Genomic DNA, 22368 nt, shown 5'->3' on the forward strand with positions numbered 1-22368 from the left:
GCTCCGTCAGGAGCCTCGGAGCTCTCGGCGCCCCGCTTCCTCCCGCCGTATCCCGCCGGGGCGGAGCGCTCCTCCGGCCGGCCGGGCGGAGGCTCCGGATCTGCGTGCGACTCGACCAAGGAAAACTCCCCGTTCTCGTTTAACGACAGCAGGGTCCGTCTGTCCTGTTCGGCGGCGGCAGAGTCCGTCGGGGAATCTTCCTCTGGAGACCGAGCCGAGCTCTCCGCCGCGGCCGAGAACAGCACCTCCTGGACGGGCTGCGGGCTCGCGCTCGGCCCGCTGTACCAGTCGCTGAGGTAAACCTGCCGGGCGCTGCGGAGAACCAGAGAGACCAGCAGGTTCTTATGGAGCTTGATGCCGCCGCGCTGCGCGCGGGACGAGTAGATCTTCCCCAGGGAGAGACTCATGATCCGGTGGGCCTCCACCCGCTGCTCCATGCCGGGGAAACACTCAGAAATATCCCACTGCCGTAAAACCTCCAGAGATCTCAGAACTGGAACAGATCCTTAGAAAAAGTCTAAAATATGTATAAAGTCCCTGATGTTTGGCTGCTGGAGGAACTTTAATCCAGAAAAGTTAAATTAAAAACTTCACTTTATTCAGTTTATTCTTCCGCTTTGTTGTCGCTGTTGTTTGTTTCCCTCGAGCAGGCGGACTGGAATGAGACCAGTTTCTATTTATAACTCGGTCTTATAGGCTGACGTAAAAAGCCACGCCAGCCAATCAGACCGCAGGTAGTATTCACGGGCTGCTATGAATTACGCCCCGCCAAATCGACACTGACCAATGGGAGCGCCGCTGTACAAATACGTCACGTTTAAAAACAGCAACAGTGTGAATATAAATATATAAATCTGCCATTTATATATAATAAACGAACTTAATGACATTCGGTGTTGTTTTCTCACACTGCTGGAATTCATGTTTTTAAATTTTCATTCATACCCCCCCAACACACACACACACACACACGCACGCACGCACACACACACACACACACACACACACACACATCCAGTTTCCCCTCAGGACAGTTTGATGTGAAAATGTTTGCTGTCATGTAAAGTTTGTAAAGTTTCCTCAGCCAAAACAGCTGAGTGTTTTCCTACAGATCAAATTATAATCTAATGGATTTAGTAAAATAAACTCTGACCTTCAGTCATCATCATGAGGCAAATAGAAACAAAATTGATTATTTTTCCAAAAAGCATTAATTTATTTCAGACCCTACCTTCATCAGTTTGATACTGACTCAGTTTGACAACAACTGATAACAAAAAACGATATTTTTTTCTTAAATCTCTTTATTTTTTATTTTTAAATCCAAAGAATTATTTAATTTTCTTCTTTTCTCAGTATTACTCCTACTGTTATATTACAGTTTTGATTGTCCTTGAAAGTTTCATAAGTTCTCTGTATTTATACATTTCTTCCTTCAATTAATAATTACGTAAATAAAAGTATTGTTATAATATTATTATTATTATTGTTATTGTTTTCTTGAAAAAATAAAATAATTTTAAAACGTTTTCTCAAAACCCGGAAGAAAAACTGGACGTACATGTCTAACGTCATGGCGTAATTTCCGCTGCCGAAGCCAGCGCTGTGCTGCTCCATGTAAACAAAACATAGCAGCTGTTAGTTTTAGAAATTACAATTATACTACTAAAAATATATAAAGAAAGAAATTAAAGTAGCAGCCTGTTATGGAGTTTGAAGTATAAATGTGTGAGGAATAATTCGGCCGGTAAAATGTCTATGGAAGACCCGTTTTTCGTCGTCAAAGGGTAAGAAATGTTTACAGCTAACGGTAACGCTAACGCTGCTAACACCTACAGTAACTGATTACACTAGCCTAGTTTAGCCAGCTAGCGTTAGCCTGCCAGCGCGCTAATGCTGCCCTAACTGGAGAACAATAGGGATTTAGTCCGCTCGAGGACAACAGACACCGGCTAGCTAGAAAACTAGCATAGCTATCTGTTAGCAGATCATGATATATTAAACGTGAAGTGTTAGCTTAGTAAACATGCGTCATGCTGTGATATGCTCCTCCACAGTCCAGGGAATGCTAATTTCGGTCAAGTAATGTGTGATAGTTCATCTAGTTGAGCTTGTCAGAGATTTACTGTTTGTGTTTTAGGCATTTCTGTGTCCAGAGAGACTAACTGCAAGGCCAACAGTAGAGTCATGTAATAGAGACGGGCTAGGAAAATAAATAATAGAGAGGGGAAGAAGCTTGTTGAAGTGACGAATTGATGAGAGATGATGAGTAATGTTAAGCTGTCTGACTTGTTAAAAGAAGGAAGCCTGTTGTTTTATCTTTATTGATAACTGGTTGCTGGATGTTGTCACCTGGCAGCGAGGTGCAGAAGGCGGTGAACACTGCCCAGAGCCTCCACCAGCGATGGAGCGAACTTCTCCAGGATCCTGCTGCCGCCTCCAAGGAGGAGATGGACTGGACCACCAACGAGCTGAGGAACAGCCTGCGCTCCATCGAGTGGGACCTGGAAGACCTGGACGAAACCATTAATATCCTTAACACGTTCTGTGTCAGTCGTCCCTCTCACACATGCAGCCTGTTCTAAATGTAACGGCAGGTTTCATGTGAAGAGCAGTCGGTGTCGAAATGCCAGTAAATCAGTTCTGTCAATTTCACCGCTCACGTCGTTATAATGTTACTAGTAAAGTTCTGTGTCGACCGTCTGTGTGAACGATGACAGAACATTAACAGTCTGACTGTAGGAGGAAACACAAACCACCAGACTACCAGCTGCAGCTTTACTTTTTTGGCAGAATTGTGGAATTGGACAGACAAGTCTTGTCTTGTGTGAACAACAGAAACTGCTGCCTTTACCGCAAAAATTAAAACAGCAGTTTTACAGGTTTCATGTGTGAAAGAGGCTTGTCATGAACCTCTGTTCATGCAGGGAACGATGACTGAGCTGCAGCGACACCCTGCGTCACATGGCCAGTACAACCAATCTGCTACTGGTTTCTACTGGGAGCTGACCAGTACAACCAGTCTGCTATTGGTTTCTACTGGAAGCTGACCAGTACAACACAGTCTTCCACTCGTTTCTACTGGGAGCTGACCAGTATAACCATGCTGGTACTGGTGGCACTGGGAGCTGCTCTGGTTCTGCTCTACACTGAAGCCTGCATCATATTATCCGCGATTCCTTCCCAACTTTTGCCCGATACAAGCCGTCTGAATCGATGTAGCTGTAACTTAAACATTAAGCCCAATGCGTCGATTCAAATTGGTGAATCGTCACACCTCTACTTCCAACATGTGTTTGTGTTTCTTAACTGTCAGTGTAAGTATTGTTGAATCCAACCCAAAGAAGTTCAACCTGGATGCAGTGGAGCTTTCTAAACGGAAAGCCTTCATCACCAGCACCAGACAGACTGTTAAGGTGTGGAGGGGCATGGGTTGTAATTAAAATATTTAAATTGTCAGTAATGTCTGTGTGTGATCTCACTGCTGTGATAACTTTATTTTTCCCCTGAAGGAAATGAAAGAGCACATGTCCGGTCCCATGGCCGCGGCCTCGACAGATAAGAAGGGCAGACAGGTACGTTCAGTCAACATCTGATCTACAGCAGGAACATATGTCCATAACTTTTGGTCCTATGAAACCCCAACCGAGGCTGTTTGTTTTTAGACATAAATTACAGTTAGATGTCTGTCTGTACTGTAGGAGGGGAGATAACAGTGAAACTTCTGATCAAAACAGGCACCTTTATTCATTCTCCAAGTGAAATTAAATAATAGTCAAATAAGACTATTCCGCATTTTGCTGGGGACACCCTAGAACCCCTCAGAGACCCCTGGTACTCCTCAAGGACCGCAGTGTGGGATCGGTTGATGAAGAGTACTACTGATGGAAGCTGAATGACAGTGTGTTAATGGGGAACTGAATGGTGTTTGTGTTGTTGTGTTGTTCAGGCTCTGCTAGGCGAGCGTGGCTCCCAGGTGCCGATCTGGCAGCCTGGATCTGATAAATACACCCGGCTGGACCACCAACTGCAGACCGCCAACACCCAGTTCATAGAGGAGCAGCAGACTCAGCAGCAGGTAGCATGAAGCCTCCACACAGCAGTCTGAGCTATCTCTGAAACTCAGGCCCAGATTCACTAAAGGTTTGCACATTTCACCAAAATGACCAAATCAGAAAGCCTGACGGTCCTTTCAGTAGCTTCAGTAGTTTCAGGAGCTTCAGTAGTTTCAGGAGCTTCAGTAGTTTCAGGAGCTTCAGGAGTTTCAGTGGTTTCAGGAGCTTCAGTGGTTTCAGTAGTTTCAGGAACTTCAGTTGTTTCAGGAACTTCAGTAGTTTCAGGAGCTTCAGTAGTTTCAGGAGTTTCAGTGGTTTCAGGAGCTTCAGTGGTTTCAGTAGTTTCAGGAACTTCAGTTGTTTCAGGAACTTCAGTAGTTTCAGTATTTTCAGGAGCTTCAGTAGTTTCAGGAGTGTCAGTAGTTTCAGTGGTTTCAGGAGCTTCAGTAATTTCAGGAGCTTCAGTAGTTTCAGTAGCTTCAGTGGTTTCAGGAGCTTCAGTGGTTTCAGGAGCTTCAGTAGTTTCAGTGATTTCAGGAGTTTCAGGAGCTTCAGTGCTTTCAGGAGCTTCAGTGATTTCAGGAGTTTCAGGAGCTTCAGTGGTTTCAGGAGCTTCAGTTGTTTCAGGAGCTTCAGTGGTTTCAGGAGCTTCAGTACTTTCAGGAGCTTCAGTTGTTTCAGGAGTTTCAGTACTTTCAGGAGCTTCAGTACTTTCAGGAGCTTCAGTGGTTTCAGGAGCTTCAGTACTTTCAGGAGCTTCAGTGGTTTCAGGAGCTTCAGTACTTTAAGGAGCTTCAGTGATTTCAGGAACTTCAGTGGTTACAGGAGCTTCAGTTGTTTCAGGAGCTTCAGTAGTTTCAGGAGCTTCAGTGGTTTCTGGAGCTTCAGTGGTTTCAGGAGCTTCAGTTGTTTCAGGAGCTTCAGTGGTTTCAGGAGTTTCAGTTGTTTCAGGGGCTTGAGTAGTTTCAGGAGCTTCAGTGGTTTCAGGAGCTTCAGTAGTTCAGGAGCTTCAGTAGTTTCAGGAACCTCAGTGGTTTCAGGAGCTTCAGTAGTTTCAGGAGTTTCAGTTGTTTCAGGAGCTTCAGTAGTTTCAGGAGCTTCAGTTGTTTCAGGAGCTTCAGTTTCAGGAGTTTCGGTAGTTTCAGGAGCTTCAGTTGTTTCAGGAGCTTCAGTAGTTTCAGGAGCTTCAGTTGTTTCAGGAGCTTCAGTAGTTTCAGGAGTTTCAGGAGCTTCAGTAGTTTCAGGAGCTTCAGTTGTTTCAGTAGTTTCAGGAGTTTCAGGAGCTTCAGTAGTTTCAGGAGTTTCAGGAGCTTCAGTAGTTTCAGGAGTTTCAGGAGCTTCAGTAGTTTCAGGAGCTTCAGTTGTTTCAGGAGCTTCAGTAGTTTCAGGAGCTTCAGTTGTTTCAGGAGTTTCAGTAGTTTCAGGAGTTTCAGTAGTTTCAGGAGCTTCAGTTGTTTCAGGAGTTTCAGTAGTTTCAGGAGCTTCAGTTGTTTCAGGAGCTTCAGTAGTTTCAGGAGCTTCAGTTGTTTCAGGAGCTTCAGTTGTTTCAGGAGCTTCAGTAGTTTCAGGAGCTTCAGTTGTTTCAGGAGCTTCAGTGGTTTGCTGCATGTTGCTCAGCATCACTTGTTGCTTTCACTTCAGCAGCTCATGACTGCTGCTCTGCTGGTCAGACTGCTGTACAGCAACCAATAATTGAACATGGGAAATCTCTCTGAAAATGGTTCTAAAAGCCATTTTACAGCTCCAGATTATCTTTTTCTCTGTTCTGGCGGCTTCGGTGCTCACCACTTAAAAATTCTCTATGCAGGAAAAATCCTGTATGGCCAGTAGGCTATAATACATTCCTTGCATTCCTTTATTGATCCTGTGGGGAAATTGGGTGATTGTAGCAGCAAATAGTAACAGGATGCAGCAGGGAAAAATTGAATATAAATAACAATAGAGCAAATGGCGGTATTAAACATAATGCAAACAAGAATTAAAACATTAGTTAAATTAAAGTGTTGAGTAGAAATGAATGAAATGTATGACAATATATACATTTTATGCAGTGTGAGACAGCAGTAGAACAAAGAGAAACATATGTACAATATGAAATGCATGATATAAAATTATCTGCAATATTAAAATAAAAAAATAGAATATCAAGATAAGCATAAGAAATTAGCAAATAAGAATAAGATGGAAAATTCAGGGTGTCGTCCAACGACAGGCAGCAATAGACTGGAATACGTTATGTGATAATCACACACTGGGTAGTTTCATATTGGAAAACTATCATGGAATAGTTGAATGGTAATGGTGTGTGTGTGTGTCAGCTGATCGCGGACCAGCAGGATGAGCAGTTGGAGCTTGTGTCTGGGACCATCGGCGTTCTGAAGAACATGTCAGAGAGGATCGGCATGGAGCTGGACGAGCAGGCGGTGTAAGAAACCTTCATCCATCCTTCTGTTCCAACACACACACAGTATACTAACTGAGAGAGAAACCTTCTGTAGATCCTCTTGAACCTCTTCAGGACCCCTTTTGGTCCCCGCTCCCCAGTTTGAGCTCAGTGTGTTGATGTGAGGTGTTGTTGTGTCTGCAGGATGCTGGATGACTTCGGCCATGAGGTGGACAACACCCAGTCCAGACTGGACAACGTCATGAAGAAGCTGGCCAAGGTCTCCCACATGACCAGTGGTGAGCTTCACTGTTCTGTCTCTGTCTCACATTCACAAATGTTTCTACTGAAATAGATGCAGCTCCATAGCAGACCAGCATTATTAGTGAGATCTAAAACTTCAAACTGTGTTTATTATAGAGACACAGTTAAGGCCCATTCACACTTAGAGCAACAACTATAAAGATAACAATAAACTATAACGATATGCTGTTGCTCAAGCGTTCACACTACAATGATATCGGCGCCAAATATTCCGAGAAAAAATGGAGCATGATTACTTTACCGACGTGCTTTTATTTTACTCGCTCGCTAAAGTAAATAATGACACAGCCGAAGGATTTGGGTTCATGTATTGCCGCAAAAGAGAGAGGAGATGGCAGATAATAATGCTCTTTCACGGCGCTTTCATGACATTATTGTGCTTTGTTTATATGAGAGCTAATGGTACGAATGGTCACCAAGTGAAGCTGTTCATTTCTTTACCAGTAGGAGACTCTGCACACCATCTACTGTGGATCAAAGAGTAAAGTCTCCTGTAGCCCATGTTGAGAGAAACACCTGAACGTCACCGTGGCTGAACAGGGTTTCAACAGGATACTGGAGACACATGTTGTTCCCTCCCGGTCATATTGAAAACGTAGGATAATAGCGCATTTGCGGTCAGGTTGGCCAAGAGATTATAGTATTTTCTTAGCATCATGCTAGCAAAAGGTAGCGATTTAACTAGCTTCCAGGTCAGTAAACAGCCTTACCGCTAATCCCAAGAGCTGTTCCGATCCCGACCGGTATGTCACGTTTCTTTTCAACATTTTTAGAGGCGATGGTCTTTGTCAAACAGCGCCGGTTCCTCTGGACTTCTGTAATCAGTTCCTCAGCAAGCAACACGCCATCACTGCAGTGAACTACTGAATTCTCCTACCCCGTCCTTTGTAGAACTTTAGTTTGTTCTGGCAGTAGAGACAACGATAAAACATTTTCAACCAATAAATTATATAGTTACAAATATAGTTATAGTTGTCGTTTTGGATGTTTTTATAGTTATAGTTGTAGTGTGAACACAGACATTCTATTTACTTAGAACGATTTCAATATTTTTATAGTTATAGTTATCTTTATCTTTATCGTTCTAAGAGTGAATGGGCCATTAGACTATAACTGTTACATACTGAAGACTTGCTGGTTGAATTCATGTCATAATTAGAAAAGAACATTAAGCCAGAAGAAGCAAACTATCAACATCAGAGGAAAACCACCTGCTGAATACTGAGTACTGAGTACTGAATGCTGAGTACTGAGTACTGAGTACTGAATGCTGAATACTGAGTACTGAGTACTGAATGCTGAATGCTGAATACTGAGTACTGAATACTGAATGCTGAATACTGAGTACTGAGTACTGGATACTGAGTACTGAATACTGAATGCTGAATACTGAGTACTGGATACTGAGTACTGAATACTGAATGCTGAATACTGAGTACTGAATACTGAATGCTGAATACTAAGTACTGGATACTGAGTACTGGATACTGAGTACTGAATACTGAATGCTGAATACTGAGTACTGGATACTGAGTACTGAATGCTGAATACTGAGTACTGGATACTGAGTACTGAATACTGAATGCTGAATACTGAGTACTGTTCCACAGCTGGCACTTAACTCTGTTTCCAGCCTGGTTGGACATTTTGTCTTGTCTCTGTAAAATGCTTTAGCGCTGCTAGCTTACAGCTGTAACGTTAGCTAAAGGCTGCATTGCATTGTGTCAGTGTCCAACTTTACTTTACTCCTCACATGGTGAAACAGCAGAGAAAAATAGAATCTGAATAAAAACAGAGCAGATGGAGTATTAAACATGAGTAGAAATGAAGATGTGCAGCAGTAGAAAACACTGTACGGTTAGAGAGCGTCCTGTAAGCAGGTCGCAGGTTCCATCCCGTCTGTTCTGTTTGTCCCTGCAGACCGCCGGCAGTGGTGCGCTATCGGCGTCCTGCTGGCCGTCCTCTTCGTCATCATCCTCCTCTTCTTCATCCTCTGATTGGACGTCCTCCTCCTCTTCTTCATCCTCTGATTGGACGTCCTCCTCCTCCTGTCAGCAGAGAACTGGTGTTAACCCTGTTTCTACTGGACTCTACTGGACCACTGTTCTTCATCCTCTGACCAATATCATCCTCCTCCTCCTCTTCCTCATCCAGCTGCTGTCAGCAGGAAGATCTGGAGGAGAACTGGTGTTAACCCTGTTTCTACTGGACTCTACTGGACTCTGCTGGACTCTGCTGGACTCTACTGGACTCTGCTGGACTCTACTGGACTCTGCTGGACTCTGACTTTACAGGACTGCACTGGAATGTACTGACCTACACCAGTCTGTACTGGACTCTACTGGAATCTATTGGACTCTACTTTAGTCTACTGGAGTCTACCGGTCTCTATTGGACTCTACTGGTTTCTACCTGACTCTACTGGAGTCTGTCTCTACTTGACTGTACTGCATTCTGTAGTAGACTGTTCTGGATTCTGTCTGTACTGGTTCATACTGGTTCATACTGGTTCATACTGGTCTGTACTGGTTCATACCGGTCTGTACTGGTTCATACTGGTCTGTACCGGTTCATAGTGGTTCACACCGGTCTGTACCTGTTCGTACTGGTCTGTACCGGTTCGTACTGGTCTGTACCGGTTTGTACTGGTCTGTACTGGTTCATACTGGTTCGTACTGGGCTGTACTGGTTCATACTGGTCCTTGCTGGTCTCTCCTTGTACTTTCAAACCAAACTCTTCCTGCTGAATCGGACTGAAAACGCACTTTCGTTTATTTAGTACTTGACTGTTTGTGAAACAAGATGGCTGACCTCAAAGTGTTTCCTGAAAGGTCAGAGGTCAGAGGTCAACCAGGGTGGAAACATTTCACTTCATTTTAGTGTTTTGATGTTTTAGAAAATAATGTCCAACGTCTCTGATCGTTTGATCTTCTGTTTTATTTAAAGGGCATTGGCAGAAACCTCTTCATCCCTAATGCACTGACCGCCTAACTCCGGTTTAACACCAGTTTAACACCGGTTTAAACACCAGTTTAACACCAGTTTAATACTAGTTTAACACCGGTTTAATACTAGTTTAACACCGGTTTAAACACCAGTTTAACACCGGTTTTATACTAGTTTAACACCGGTTTAATACTAGTTTAACACCGGTTTAAACACCAGTTTAACACCGGTTTAATACTAGTTTAACACCGGTTTAATACTAGTTTAACACCAGTTTGACACCGGTTTTATACTAGTTTAACACCGGTTTAATACTAGTTTAACACCGGTTTAATACTAGTTTAACACCAGTTTAACACCAGTTTGACACCGGTTTAAACACCGGTTTAAACACCGGTTTAAACACCAGTTTAACACCAATTTGACACCGGTTTAAACACCGGTTTAAACACCAGTTTAACACCGGGTTGATACTAGTTTAACACCAGTTTAACGCCGGTTTTATACTAGTTTAACACCGGTTTAATACTAGTTTAACACCGGTTTAAACACCAGTTTAACAACGGTTTAACACCAGTTTAACACCGGTTTAACTCTGGTTTAAACTCTGGTTTAACACCAGTTTAACACCGTTTAACTCCGGTTTAACACCAGTTTAACACCGGTTTAATTCCGGTTTAACACCGGTTTAATACTAATTTAACACCGATTTAACACCGGTTTAACTCTGGTTTTACTAATATTGGCAAGTCTTAGGTTAATTCTAGTTGAGTCGTCTAAGCGGGTATAATCACTAAAAACACTAAAACCTTCCGTCTGTCTTTAGTTTTTGTTAATGTTCTTTTCATTTTGTATCAGTTCCGTGTACTTCTGCTTGTTTCTTTTTTTTTTAGTATTTGCTTCTACTTTATTTTACTGAATGAAACAGTGATGGTGGTGACAGCAGAGTATTGAGGTTGTGAATGACTTTAAAGGTGCAATCTGTAACGTGTGGAAAGAATCCAGCATCAGTTTTTCTCCTAGACTCCCAGTTCATTTCCCTACAGTGACAAATGGCAGATTGCACCTTTACTTTGCTGCTGTTTCCTGTAGAGCTGAATTGGGTTTGAAACCCACCAAGCTTATCAAAGTGTGTGTGTGTGTGTCATTAGGGTTCGACCGATATCAGGTTTTCAAGGACGAGACTGATATTATTGGACTGAAAACTGCCGATATTCAGTAGCTTTAAATTTGATAATCTTAAAATTTCATACTAAAAAAAATAATTCCAAGCTTTCAGTTTCTCCCAGAATTTAATTCTTGTCAGTGGAAAAGTCTGAAACATTTAGAGCATCATGGGATACTAAAACTCTCCACTGAAACTCAGGATGATGATGATGATGATGATGATGATGATGATAATAATCATAATAATAATAATAACATTAATAATAATAGATCAAAATGTCTCATCAGAATCAGTTCAGATTAAGGGCTTCCTATAGACAACCAGTGTAGTATTGATCTATACTACTACTAAATATGTAATCAATCAGATTGCATTGTATTGATCAGAGGAAGCAGACAATGCCCTGCATGGGAACCCCAGTATACAAAGACAACTGGCTGTGGAGGAACTGGGTTCCATCGCGGGTTCGATCCTCACCAGCTGCGGTCCAGTTGAAGTGTCCTTGAGCAAGACGCTGAACCCTCTGCCTGGTGTTTCACGCTTCTTGTGCTTCTCACGGCGACCGCGGCCCGAAAGCTCCTGCACTTTAGTGTCTGTGGGAAAGTTCAGCTCTCCACACCAACAAGAACAAAAAACACAGAAATCGTCCAGTAGTTCTGTTTTTTGTTTTTTTATGTTCCCGGTCGTTTTGGCGGCTGTCCGTACGCACTCCGTCACGTCTGTTTCCGTGTGAAGCAGCTTTAAGTTGCTCAGCTCTTCTCCAGGTTGTACTAGTACTTGTACTAGTATTTGTAGTATCCTGGGTAAGAAAATGGCTTGAGCAGTAAAATCCAAGTTGCTCAGTTGCAGAACGGTACTTGGATCTATTTCACACCTATCCACTGTCTTCCTCCTGCCGGCTGCTGGCAGACTGACCAGAATGAAACCAAACCAGTCTGGAAAATCCTCCCATCTGCTGGTGGCCGGACTGGGACGAGCTGCATAGAAATATTCATTGATTAGTAACCCGATCACTTTTTACAGCTCTGATAACTCTGATGAAGTCTAAAACCGTTTGAAGCTGAGAGCTGAAGTGTTGCTGCTCAAACTAAACCCTGCCTACTGCATCTTTACAGTACTCTGTAGTACCCTGAGGTACTCTGCAGTATTCTACAGTCCTCTGAAGTACTCTGCAATACTCTGCAGTATTCTACAGTACTCTGAAGTACTAACGACAAATCTACATTTTCCTCTGCACTCTGAAAACTTTTTCTAAAAAGGCTTATGTCTTAAAAACAAAAAGAACTAGTTTAGTTTTGTTTGCAGTTGATTTTATTATTTCATGGTGATGAATAACACTACATGTTTACTGTACCAGACTTACAGTATTACGGTTCCAGACTGGGCTTCGACTGATTTGGGTTTTAGGACAAGACCAATAGTTTTGGATTCAAGATGCCGATAGCCAGTGTTTTGTACCGATAGTCATTATCCTTGAATTTGAGAATTTTCATGCTCCCCCCAAAAATTCCAAGTATTCAGAGTTTCCCCCAGAATTTTATTCTTGTCAGGGTGGAAAAATGTCTGAAACAGCATTGAAACAGCACAAATCGCCCATCTGGGATAATAAAATTGACTTGACTTGAAACAGCATTTAGACCATGGGAGGCTAAAACTCAGGATTCAGGTTAAGATCTTCCCTTTGACCCCTAAGATCTTTCCAGTAGTATTGATAAATTCTACAGTGAATCGATGAGTTTGATTTACTCAATCAAATTGCATCATATCCATAATATCAGACTGGAGCAGATCCATTTTAATAAAGGACAATATCAGACCCAATATCAGTCTAATTACACAAGACAGAGGAACCGCCACTGGCAACTAAACTTTAAAATATTGGACTGAATTACTACTAAAAAGTGGTAAATTACCTATTTCTGTTTACTATTCAAAAAATAACTCACAAAATCACAAAAAAGTGAATACACTACATGATATGGAAAGTCATGTCAATTTGTGTGTGTGTGTGTTTGAAATTACTGTACTACTATGGAATGTGTATGACCATGGAGGTTTGAGAGATTTCTCTTTTATATTGTTTCCCTCAATCAGAATGGCCTCTTTGACCTTTGACCCCTGTGTGTTTGGTTGTCTGATTGGTTGACGATGGTGTTGCAACTCATTTCAATAAAATCTGAATGATGTGATGTGGTGTGCTCTCAGTCAGTCAGGTTAGAGAAGCAGGCTGGTGACTGGGAGGTTGCCGGTTCAAATCCGTGGGGAGAAAGAGAATGACTGACTCAACAACTGACTGGTTTTACTGGACAGCTTCCATTGGCCACCAGTAGAAGACTGTGTTGCACGGTTCAGCTCCCAGTAGAAACCTGTAGAAGACTGGTTGCGCTGGTCAGGTCCCAGTAGAAACCGTATTGATACTTCCACAACTCCAAAACTCGCTGATCTACCTAAAACTCTTGCCTCTCTCCCAGAACAAATCATCTCCCTCGACAAGTTCACAGATAACTTTAATTCTATTCTACTCGACTCGCTTGACTCTGTTACGCCCTTACTCACAAAGACCCGCCGTCGATAGAAACCAATGCCCTGGTTTACTGACGAAACTCGTGCACAAAAACAGGCGTGTAGAAAACTACAACGCAAATGGCGCTCATCCAAACTTGAGATCTTTTGGCTAGCATGGAGCGATAGCCTAATGAATTACAAGCGTACGCTCTCTGCTGCTAGGGCCTCCTACTTCTCAGATCGAATTAACACTAATAAAGATAACCCGAAGTTTCTATTTGACACGGTAGCAAAACTTACTCGCAAACCCTCCCCTTTAGTGAGTTCTCCATTCACTGCAAATGATTTTCTTAATTTCTTTCATCACAAAATTGACTGTATTAGAGATGAGATTATCAATTCATTACCCACCGAGGGTGTTGATCCCTCTCTTAGTCTTGCACTAGATGCCATAGAGACCACCACCGTACTCTCAGTTTGAGACTGTCTCCTTAGACACCTTTTCTAAATTAGTACTTTCCTCGAAATCCACAACCAGCCTATCTGACCCTCTTCCCGCTAAGTTGGTTAAGGAACTTCTCCTAATATTAGGCCCCTCCCTACTCAACATCATTAACACCTCTCTCTCCTCTGGCGTTGTGCCCTCCTCCTTCAGATCAGCCGTAATTAAACCTCTGCTCAAAAATCTAACCTCGATCTTGATGTTCTTAATAACTTTAGACTAATCTCTAATCTCCCCTTCCTCTCTAAAGTTTCTATCCAACTAACCGACTACCTCTCATGCAATAGTCTTTTCGAAGCTTCTCAATCATCTGGCTTTAGGTCCACACGCTACCTGACGCTACCTGACGCTACCTGACGCTACCCAGAAGTCAGCTGCTGTTGTTGTTGGAGCTACCCGTCTGTCTCTGGTCTCGCCCTCCCGTTCACTAGCAAATTGCCTTTTCTCTGCCTTTCTGCAATCAAATCCACGGGATATTCGCCATTTTTCTGTGGATTTTACCGCGACTTGGAACCAACCCTGCATGAGTAGTCTCTGTAGTTTGCTCATTGTGGTCGGTTGTACAGAGTTTTTGCTGAAGTGTGGTGGCTGGGTGTTGCAGCCGAGGCGGGGTACAAACCCTCATCTCCATAGCAATCAAGCGTCTATGTGATCTTATGTTACGAAGATACCTCCGGAAAATTCTGTTGACTACACTCTCGGACCTTGCACATCCAACTCTGCTCGCCTGCCAAGCTAACTTGCACTAGCCTACAAGCCTGGAGCCTACTCTGTTTACACCTGCAGTATGGCACCGCAGGACTCAACTGCAAGTCCGGAGAAGGAGAAGGTTTTAAAATGTGAACTCTGAGACATGTTTACCATAGTTTTAGATGAGGATTTTATCGATTCTATTTTTACCTGCAGTAAATGCATCAAATACTCAGATATGCAAAATAGGCTAATTGATGCTTTGGGACGTGTCAAAACACTCCAGGAAAGTAATGCAATTCTTAAGGAACAGTCCAGACTGCTGGACAATTTTAATACAACGGTTTTAACTGGTGCTGCTGGTCTAGGCCCAGTTCACTCTTGACTTTTTACCACCAGTTTGCCAATTCAAGAGCCACCTGTTACTACCATCGCTGCTACCCAGACATCCCCCATTCCCCTCCCCTTCTCAGCCCACCTTGGTCTCCCCACTAACTCCACCCCCCCGCCTTCTGTTTGGCAGCTTGTTGCTGGGCATCCTGGGAAACTCCACCGCCGCACTCTTCTGTCCTCTCCACCAAGCATACAGCTCACCAACCGTTTCCAAGCACTGGATTATCAAGATGGACAGTGTACGCAGCACTCCACCTTTCTCCCCTTCTCGTCTCTCCCTCGTCGGTCCCCCCGCCGGACCTCCCCCCCTTGCCATCATTCCAACCGGCCAGCACCTACATCCCATTCCAACCCGCCCCGCCTTCCCTTGCCCCTCCCAGTCCTGACCCCCTCATCCCTCACACCATTCTCCTCTCCCGCTTCACTCCCAGACCCAATTGGACTCAACTACATCCACTCTGGTGATTGGCAGCTCCATGGTCCGGGATGTTCAGCTGCCTCCTTCCTCAGGCTCTTATAGAGTCCACTGTTTCCCAGGTGCGCGGGTGCGGGACATACACCGCAGGCTACCCCACATCCTGGCCGACTACAACGTTGACATCATCTTCCATGTAGGCACCAATGACATTAAAGCGCGACGGTCAGAGGTCTTAAAGGCAGACTTCCAAACACTAATTACTGCTCTTCTTGACACAGGAAAGCGAATCCTCATCTCAGGCCCTCTCCCCACACACCGGAGAGGTATAGAGAGATGGTCAAGACTGTTTGGACTTCATTCATGGCTAAAGGACCACTGTGCCTCCATTGGGCTCCCTTACATTAATAACTTTGACCTGTTCTGGGCGAGACCTATATTACTTAAGCATGATGGTCTTCACCCAAGCAGGGGGGGGGCCCACATGCTGTCTGACAACATGGACTCCTGCCTCACGGCATGACCTGTTGGTGTAGTAGGAAATACATTTTCCCAGCCATTGTTTTCATTACCTATATTCCCCATTGATACTGTAATTTCCTACCATAGACTCAGAGCAGCTCCCTATGTGATAAACCAACAGCTGCCAATGTAAATAACCTGATTCATATTCCTCATCAGCCATCAGTTTACACTCCCACCTCCGACCCAGTTGTCAGGTTTGGACTTTTGAATATTAGATCTCTCTCTAACAAGGCCTTTATCTGCCATGATTTTTTTTTTATGATTACTGAAACTTGGTTGAGTCCAGGTGATTCCACTCCATTGATTGAAGCTACACCCCCTGGTTTTATTCATTTCCATCAACCCAGGCGATCTGGTCGTGGTGGCGGGGTAGTTGTTATTCACAAAAATCATATAAAATGTTTCCCTATCTGTAATGGCACTTTTCACACTTTTGAATCACTTAGTTTCCTATTAAATGGTAAGGCTCCTTGCTATGTGTCCTAGTCTACAGACCCCCTAAACTGAACCATGATTTCATCCAGGAATTCTCTGACCCTCCGTCTCTCATCGTGCCTAAATATGATAGAATTTTAATACTTGGTGATTTTAACAACCATGTGTGTTGCCCATCACATGCATTGTCACTGATTGTATGCAGCTTATTGAGTCTTTTAACCTTATTCAATTTGTTAGTGAGCCTACTCATGTAAAGGGCCATGACCTTGTACTCTCATTTGGTTTGCCCCTAAATAATCTTGAGATAAAGGATATATGTGTGTCTGACCACAAGGTAATTGTATTTGATGCTCCGCTACTTCCTTCTACCTCAAAGCCATCCTCTCCAGTCAGCTCTCGCATTTTTAACACAACCTCTGCAACCAAATTCTCTGAGGCTTTCTTGGCGACTCACAGTGATATATCTGTCATGACATCTCACATTCACACTGATGAGCTAGTCACTCATTTTAATCAAACCTGTTTGCTAGTACTCGACTCGATTGCTCCTCTCAAAAACAAGAGGTCAAAACCTCGAGCTCTTCCGTGGCTCAATGATAAAACTCGGGCCTTTCTAAGAGAATGCAGAAAAGCTGAGCGTAAATGGAAGACTAATTAATTGCAGATCTAGGTGTATGCGAAAATTAATGGGTTTTTTTGCTTCCAGAACTGAAAAATAGCCACGCCCATGTCTTCACGTATCAACTCTATTCCCTTCAAGACTATCAAGGGCTCTTCCTTGGCTATGACAGAAGGAAGGACATGTGACACCCACAGGTTGATGACGCTGATCCCTATCTCAGTAAGGCTTCAGCACATTGACATGATGTAAGCAGCCTGGGGTTTTGACCAAATAGTCACATTCACCAACTTTGCGCTCTATCAAGTACAGCCCACCATATTATTGAGCTTGCAAGGCAGAACAAGGAAGGGACAGAAGAACCAACACTTTATCTCCCAGCCAGAACACCCTGTGTCCTGCATGCTTATCGTACCACAACTAAATCTTTTCACCTCCAGGTTCTCGTTTGCAATTTACATGCCCTACTAAGCGTAAACCAAAAACTACTGACATTTTGTCAGCCAACCACTTTTCCTTCAGCATTTCCAAAGGACCCCACACTGTGTGGCCAAACACAAGCTCAGATGGGCTAAATCCAAGGGACTGTTGAGTCATCTCTCTAACAGCAAAGAGGAATAAATGGATACCATCATCCTAGTCCTTTTCAAACTCCATGCAGCATCCCTGTAACAGACTTAAGGGTCTGATGGAATCTCTCCAAGGCAGCCTGAGATGCTGGGTGGTCTGCAGATGAAGGGCAGTGCTGGATGGACAGCTGCTGGAGAACTTGAGCAAAAAGACTGGACATGAAATTAGACCCCTGGTCAGATTGGATAACCCTTGGCAAACATTGAAAAGAACTTGATCACAGCCTTCGATAACTGGGACGGTGATTTTCTGGAGTAGCCTCAGGAAACCGGGTGGCTGGTTAGTGCAGGTAGAGGACCAACACAGTTAATCAGAAATTGCTCCCAAGGGAACTGAAGGAATCTTGTTTGGGGGCTTACCAATAACTTGCCACACATGACAGGATCCAGAATAACATGCCATGTCAGACTTTAAACCGGGCTAAAAGATGTGTCTTAGCACACGGTCATAGGTCTTCCTAAATCCTAGGTGAGACAGGACAGTAATCATGACCTAAAAAACAACAATCTGAAACACACTGTTCTAATCATCCTGAAGACATTTTTGGTGGTTTCCACTTTCGCAGCAGTACTTCATTGCTGACAAACATCTACTGCCTCTTCTGAAACTGCATCCTCAAAAAGGGGGATAAAGTCTCATCCTTCTTTTGCGCTACCATGGGCCATTCATGGGATGGTAACACCTTTCCAAACCCTAGTGGAGGCATACAAATAACTCGGCATACAAATACCTCAGCACCACAATTGACCACAAACTCACCTTCAAACCTAACAGTGAAATCATCTTCTCCAAATGTCAGCAACGCCTCTTCTTTCTGAGGAAACTCTGTAAACTCCAGATCCACCGATCAGTTCTACTAGCTTTCTACAGGTGCACATTGTTCATTGAATCCATCATCACCTTCAACATAACAGCCTGATTTGGTGCTTTGAGTAACATCCACCGTAATCCTCTCAACAAAATCATCAGAATGAGCAGCAAAATCATTGGACTGGACCAAGAACCACTAAGCAGCATCTACAGCAGACAGTCTAAAATGAAAGGACTACAAATAGCCTTGGATATCACACATACACTACACAACCAATACAGCCACCTACCCTCAGGCCGCAGATACAGGTCACTCCCATTCAAGACCAAGCGGGCCATGTCAAGCTTTGTGCCTACTTCCATTAGACTCATTAATGCCTGAGCTAGCTTGGGTGCTTGATCTTATTTATTACTATTTATCTATGGACATTGTTAAGCACACTTAACCCTATGGCAGACATCTTAACTGTTTTAAGCCGCACTTGTATGTTGTCTACTCTGTGTTTGTCGTTTGTCTGGAAATATGTTGTGTATGCACTGACGCTTTTACACAAATGAAGTTCCTAACGGATAAATAAAGTTATTTTGAATAGTGCAGGATCATACTTCACATCAGCAACAAGTGTCATTAAGTGCTATATCACAGGTTGAGCTCTCAACCTCAGGTTTTTCATGCTTCCCCTCCTTCGACATCGGCCGCAAAACAGAACACACCAGAAACGCCTCCGGATGTTTCTGTTCATCTGGGTTTTCAGAAATCACAGGAACTGGAACCACCTCAGGAATAACAAATATTCTGCCTGAAAATAACAGACATCTTTCATGGAAAAATGAGGGCATACACCTATAAAAACATTTCTAGACACTAAATCTGACTTGACAGTACGCAATAGCACCTTCACATAACCTCTCCCAAAGCCTTGAACAAGGTCACTGGAGCCTTCAGAAAAAGGCAAGAGATCCACAAGAATGCTGAAAAAACCATCCATGAGAAAGGGTGAATAGCCTGATAAGTCACTGTCCCTCTCCTTAGTGGGAATCCATCTACCAACATCAACGTTGGAGATTCTATCTGTTTCACAAAGGCCACAGTCAGCAACAATATGACCAGACTTCTTACAGTAGAAACAAACCCCTAGAACAAGACTTAACAGTTGGGATAGATGGCATATCATATTTTCGTAATAATAATTATAATGCACTCATAATTTGCTTATAGTGGTACATGATGACTCTTGTCTTATGAGCAACACTTGAAGCAGTGTTACCTGTTCTACTACCAGTTCAAGTTTATTTTAAAAGTAATCATCAGAAATCAATTCAGGATTTATTTTATTTGGACTTTAAATATAAATAAACATAACAAAATACATATGTACTGTACAGTGACTGAAATTCTCTGGTGTTTTAATACTTAGAAAGGAGATGAACAGATTCCCTAAATATTCATATTCAGTTTGATCCCTTCCCTGGATCACAGTGAGCCAGAACTACTTTCCAGTTGAAATGTCTGTCAGACGTCTGAAGGACCTGTGCAACACTTTGGCAGTTACTGCGTTATATAATGCATCAATGAACTTTTGAATTTTTATAAAACCTCTCAGTAGCAGAGAAGTGCGGAAGCGTATTGCATTCACCAAATAAAAAAAAAATCGGAGATGCTATCTTGTAATTATGACTTCCATATCTCATAATTATGACTTAGTATCTCATAATTATGACTTGGTATCTCATAATTACGAGATCTTTATCTCATAATTACAAGATCTTTATCTCGTAATTATGAGATCTTTATCTCGTAATTATGAGATCTTTATCTCGTAATTATGAGAAAACTTTTTTTTATTTACTTTTTATTTTTTTAAACCAATTACCTTGTATTTAATCGTCAAATTCAATAACCGAGCACCCATATAAATGTTTGATGTCATAATAATAATGAAAAATGCCATAATATGTGTCATTTTTAACTATAAACTCTGCACATATTACACTTTCTGACATTTTCTGACTATTGGACACTGTACAGTTTACCTCTCATTGTAACAGCACAAGTTCTATGTCAAAACACTCCTGCAGACCTGAACTTCGACTACACACTAACATTTAGGCCCATGCGGTTTAAGAAAAGTCATGGCAGGCCCTCAAAGTCAGCCATACTGCAAGTGTAATATATGCAGCTTTTATATTTAAAAATGGCACATATTACGTTTTCTCTTAATTACGAGATAAAGATCTCATAATTACGAGATGAAGATCTCATAATTATGAGATACTAAGTCATAATTATGAGATACAGAAGTCATAATTACAAGAAACCATCTCCATTTTTTTTTCTTTGGTGAATGCAATACGCTTCCGTAGAGAAGACTTGAACATGAAAAAAGAGTTAAGCGGAAGTAGTAGTGGAAACTAAAAATAAAAAGGTTTGAACGTGAAAAAAGTTTTGAAAGTAAAAAAAAGTTGAAAGAGAAAAACTTTTTAAGTGAAGGTAGAATCCAAAAGTTAAACATTTGCTCTAAAAATAAAGAGACAACAGTAATTCCATTAGTTTCCTAAGGAACCTGTAAGAGAACCAGTTTGCTGTTCTTGTAATGTTTCGCTTTGTGTATGCAGACAGAAATTTAACCTTTCTATAACCTTTAAGATGAACTACATCACAGCTGACTGTCTGATGCATCCACTGAAGGTTTGGAGGTATGTTGACAGTCTGCTGCTAGTTTTACTTTTTGGCAAATTGCAGAGAAGAAAGTGCTGATTCCTTGTTGCTGTCAGGTTGTTGTGGTAATTCACCAGTATACCAGTATGGAGATTTACAGAGACTGGGAGGAAACAGGTGATTAGACAGATTACAATACATTAGATTACAATAAACACATTCGGACAGGGGTAATAACTGTCAGATAATATACAGACTTGTCAAAATGTTAACAAAATGTTAATAAAACATCTCTATGGGTCAGAAATGTCAAACCTGCTGATAATGTAATAACATCAACATCACTTCTCTGATGAAAGTGTGACACCGAAACGCGTTAGCAGTCATGGCCAAAACATAAATTGGTGAAAATGAGGTGACGTGTTTTTGTCTCATGTTTTTTCCATTATAATATTGGTGTGCTGCTTTTTTCAACTTGAACTCTGATCATTGAAGTCCAGCACCAGCTACAAAGTAGCCTTTTGTGAAGAAGGGCACCTGTATCTATTTTGAATGTAATAACATCTTCAGACATCACCCCCCACCCCCCACCCCATCACCCCATCACCCCACCCCATCACCCCACCCCATCACCCTCCTACAGGATGCACTGTAACACTAAGCGTGTTTTCAAACCTCTCGTCCATTTGCTTTGGTCCAAATCAGGTCGTTAGTTTGTTGGATTTATGCGTTGGTTCAGTTGTAAAATTTCATGCAAACCATAATTTATCAACCAAAGCCATGTGAGAGCCGCCATTGCCTTCACTGGTCAGACATTTTGTTCAGGAAAAGACTAAAACTTGTCCCTACCCCATAATTCACAGTGTGTTTAACCCACAATACACTGTGCTTCCTGTAGTTGCGTCACATCAGTCTAAACAGGATTGGTTTGATATAAAATATTAAACACTAGACAGTGTAACAGTGTAACAGTTTAATATTAAACTCTGTAACAGTGTAACAGGACCGGCTGATGACAAGCTCAGATCTTTTCAGAACCCTAACCCTATAATCAGAATATTGATCAAATGCAAACATACATTAGCTGTAAGCAACATGTGACTGAGCTCTACCCTGCTATAACCAGTCTTCTACTGGTTTCTACTGGGAGCTGCCCAGTACAACCAGTCTTCTACTGGTTTCTACTGGGAGCTGCCCAGTACAACCAGTCTTCTACTGGGAGCTGCAGCAGCTAATATTGTCTTGATTTGATCAATTTTCTGCTGGAGTTCTTTGGGTGACCAACATACGTCACATGATATGTCAC

General features: G+C 42.5%; 2 protein-coding genes across 2 annotated transcripts in view; one reads left to right on the plus strand and one right to left on the minus strand.

Moving 5' to 3' along the window:
* The window catches only part of ier5 (immediate early response 5), a 1476-nt gene extending 830 nt beyond the window's left edge, over positions 1–646 (minus strand). The window contains exon 1 of the mRNA XM_071909081.2: positions 1–646. This exon is cut by the window's left edge and continues 830 nt beyond it. Coding sequence (XP_071765182.1) covers positions 1–437 — 437 coding nt within the window. The 5' untranslated portion in view covers positions 438–646.
* A 981-nt stretch (positions 647–1627) lies between these two features.
* stx6 (syntaxin 6) lies at positions 1628–9722 on the plus strand. The gene is made up of 8 exons (XM_071909077.2): positions 1628–1787; positions 2360–2528; positions 3321–3416; positions 3513–3575; positions 3950–4078; positions 6374–6480; positions 6643–6737; positions 8683–9722. Exons 1-8 carry the CDS (start codon positions 1753–1755, stop codon positions 8757–8759), a joined length of 771 nt encoding a protein of 256 aa, XP_071765178.1. The 5' UTR covers positions 1628–1752; the 3' UTR covers positions 8760–9722.
* Positions 9723–22368: the final 12646 nt, after the last annotated feature.

Source organism: Centroberyx gerrardi, chromosome 9 (assembly GCF_048128805.1).
Source record: "Centroberyx gerrardi isolate f3 chromosome 9, fCenGer3.hap1.cur.20231027, whole genome shotgun sequence".
NCBI classification, from domain to species: Eukaryota; Metazoa; Chordata; class Actinopteri; order Beryciformes; family Berycidae; genus Centroberyx; species Centroberyx gerrardi.

Bases quoted from the DNA above. Each gene is read 5' to 3' on its own strand.
- stx6 (XM_071909077.2), top strand. From the start codon at position 1,753: ATGTCTATGGAAGACCCGTTTTTCGTCGTCAAAGG. The intron at 4,079-6,373 runs GTAGCATGAAGC...TGTGTGTGTCAG, and splicing joins AGCAGCAGACTCAGCAGCAG to CTGATCGCGGACCAGCAGGA. The intron at 6,481-6,642 runs GTAAGAAACCTT...TTGTGTCTGCAG, and splicing joins GAGCTGGACGAGCAGGCGGT to GATGCTGGATGACTTCGGCC.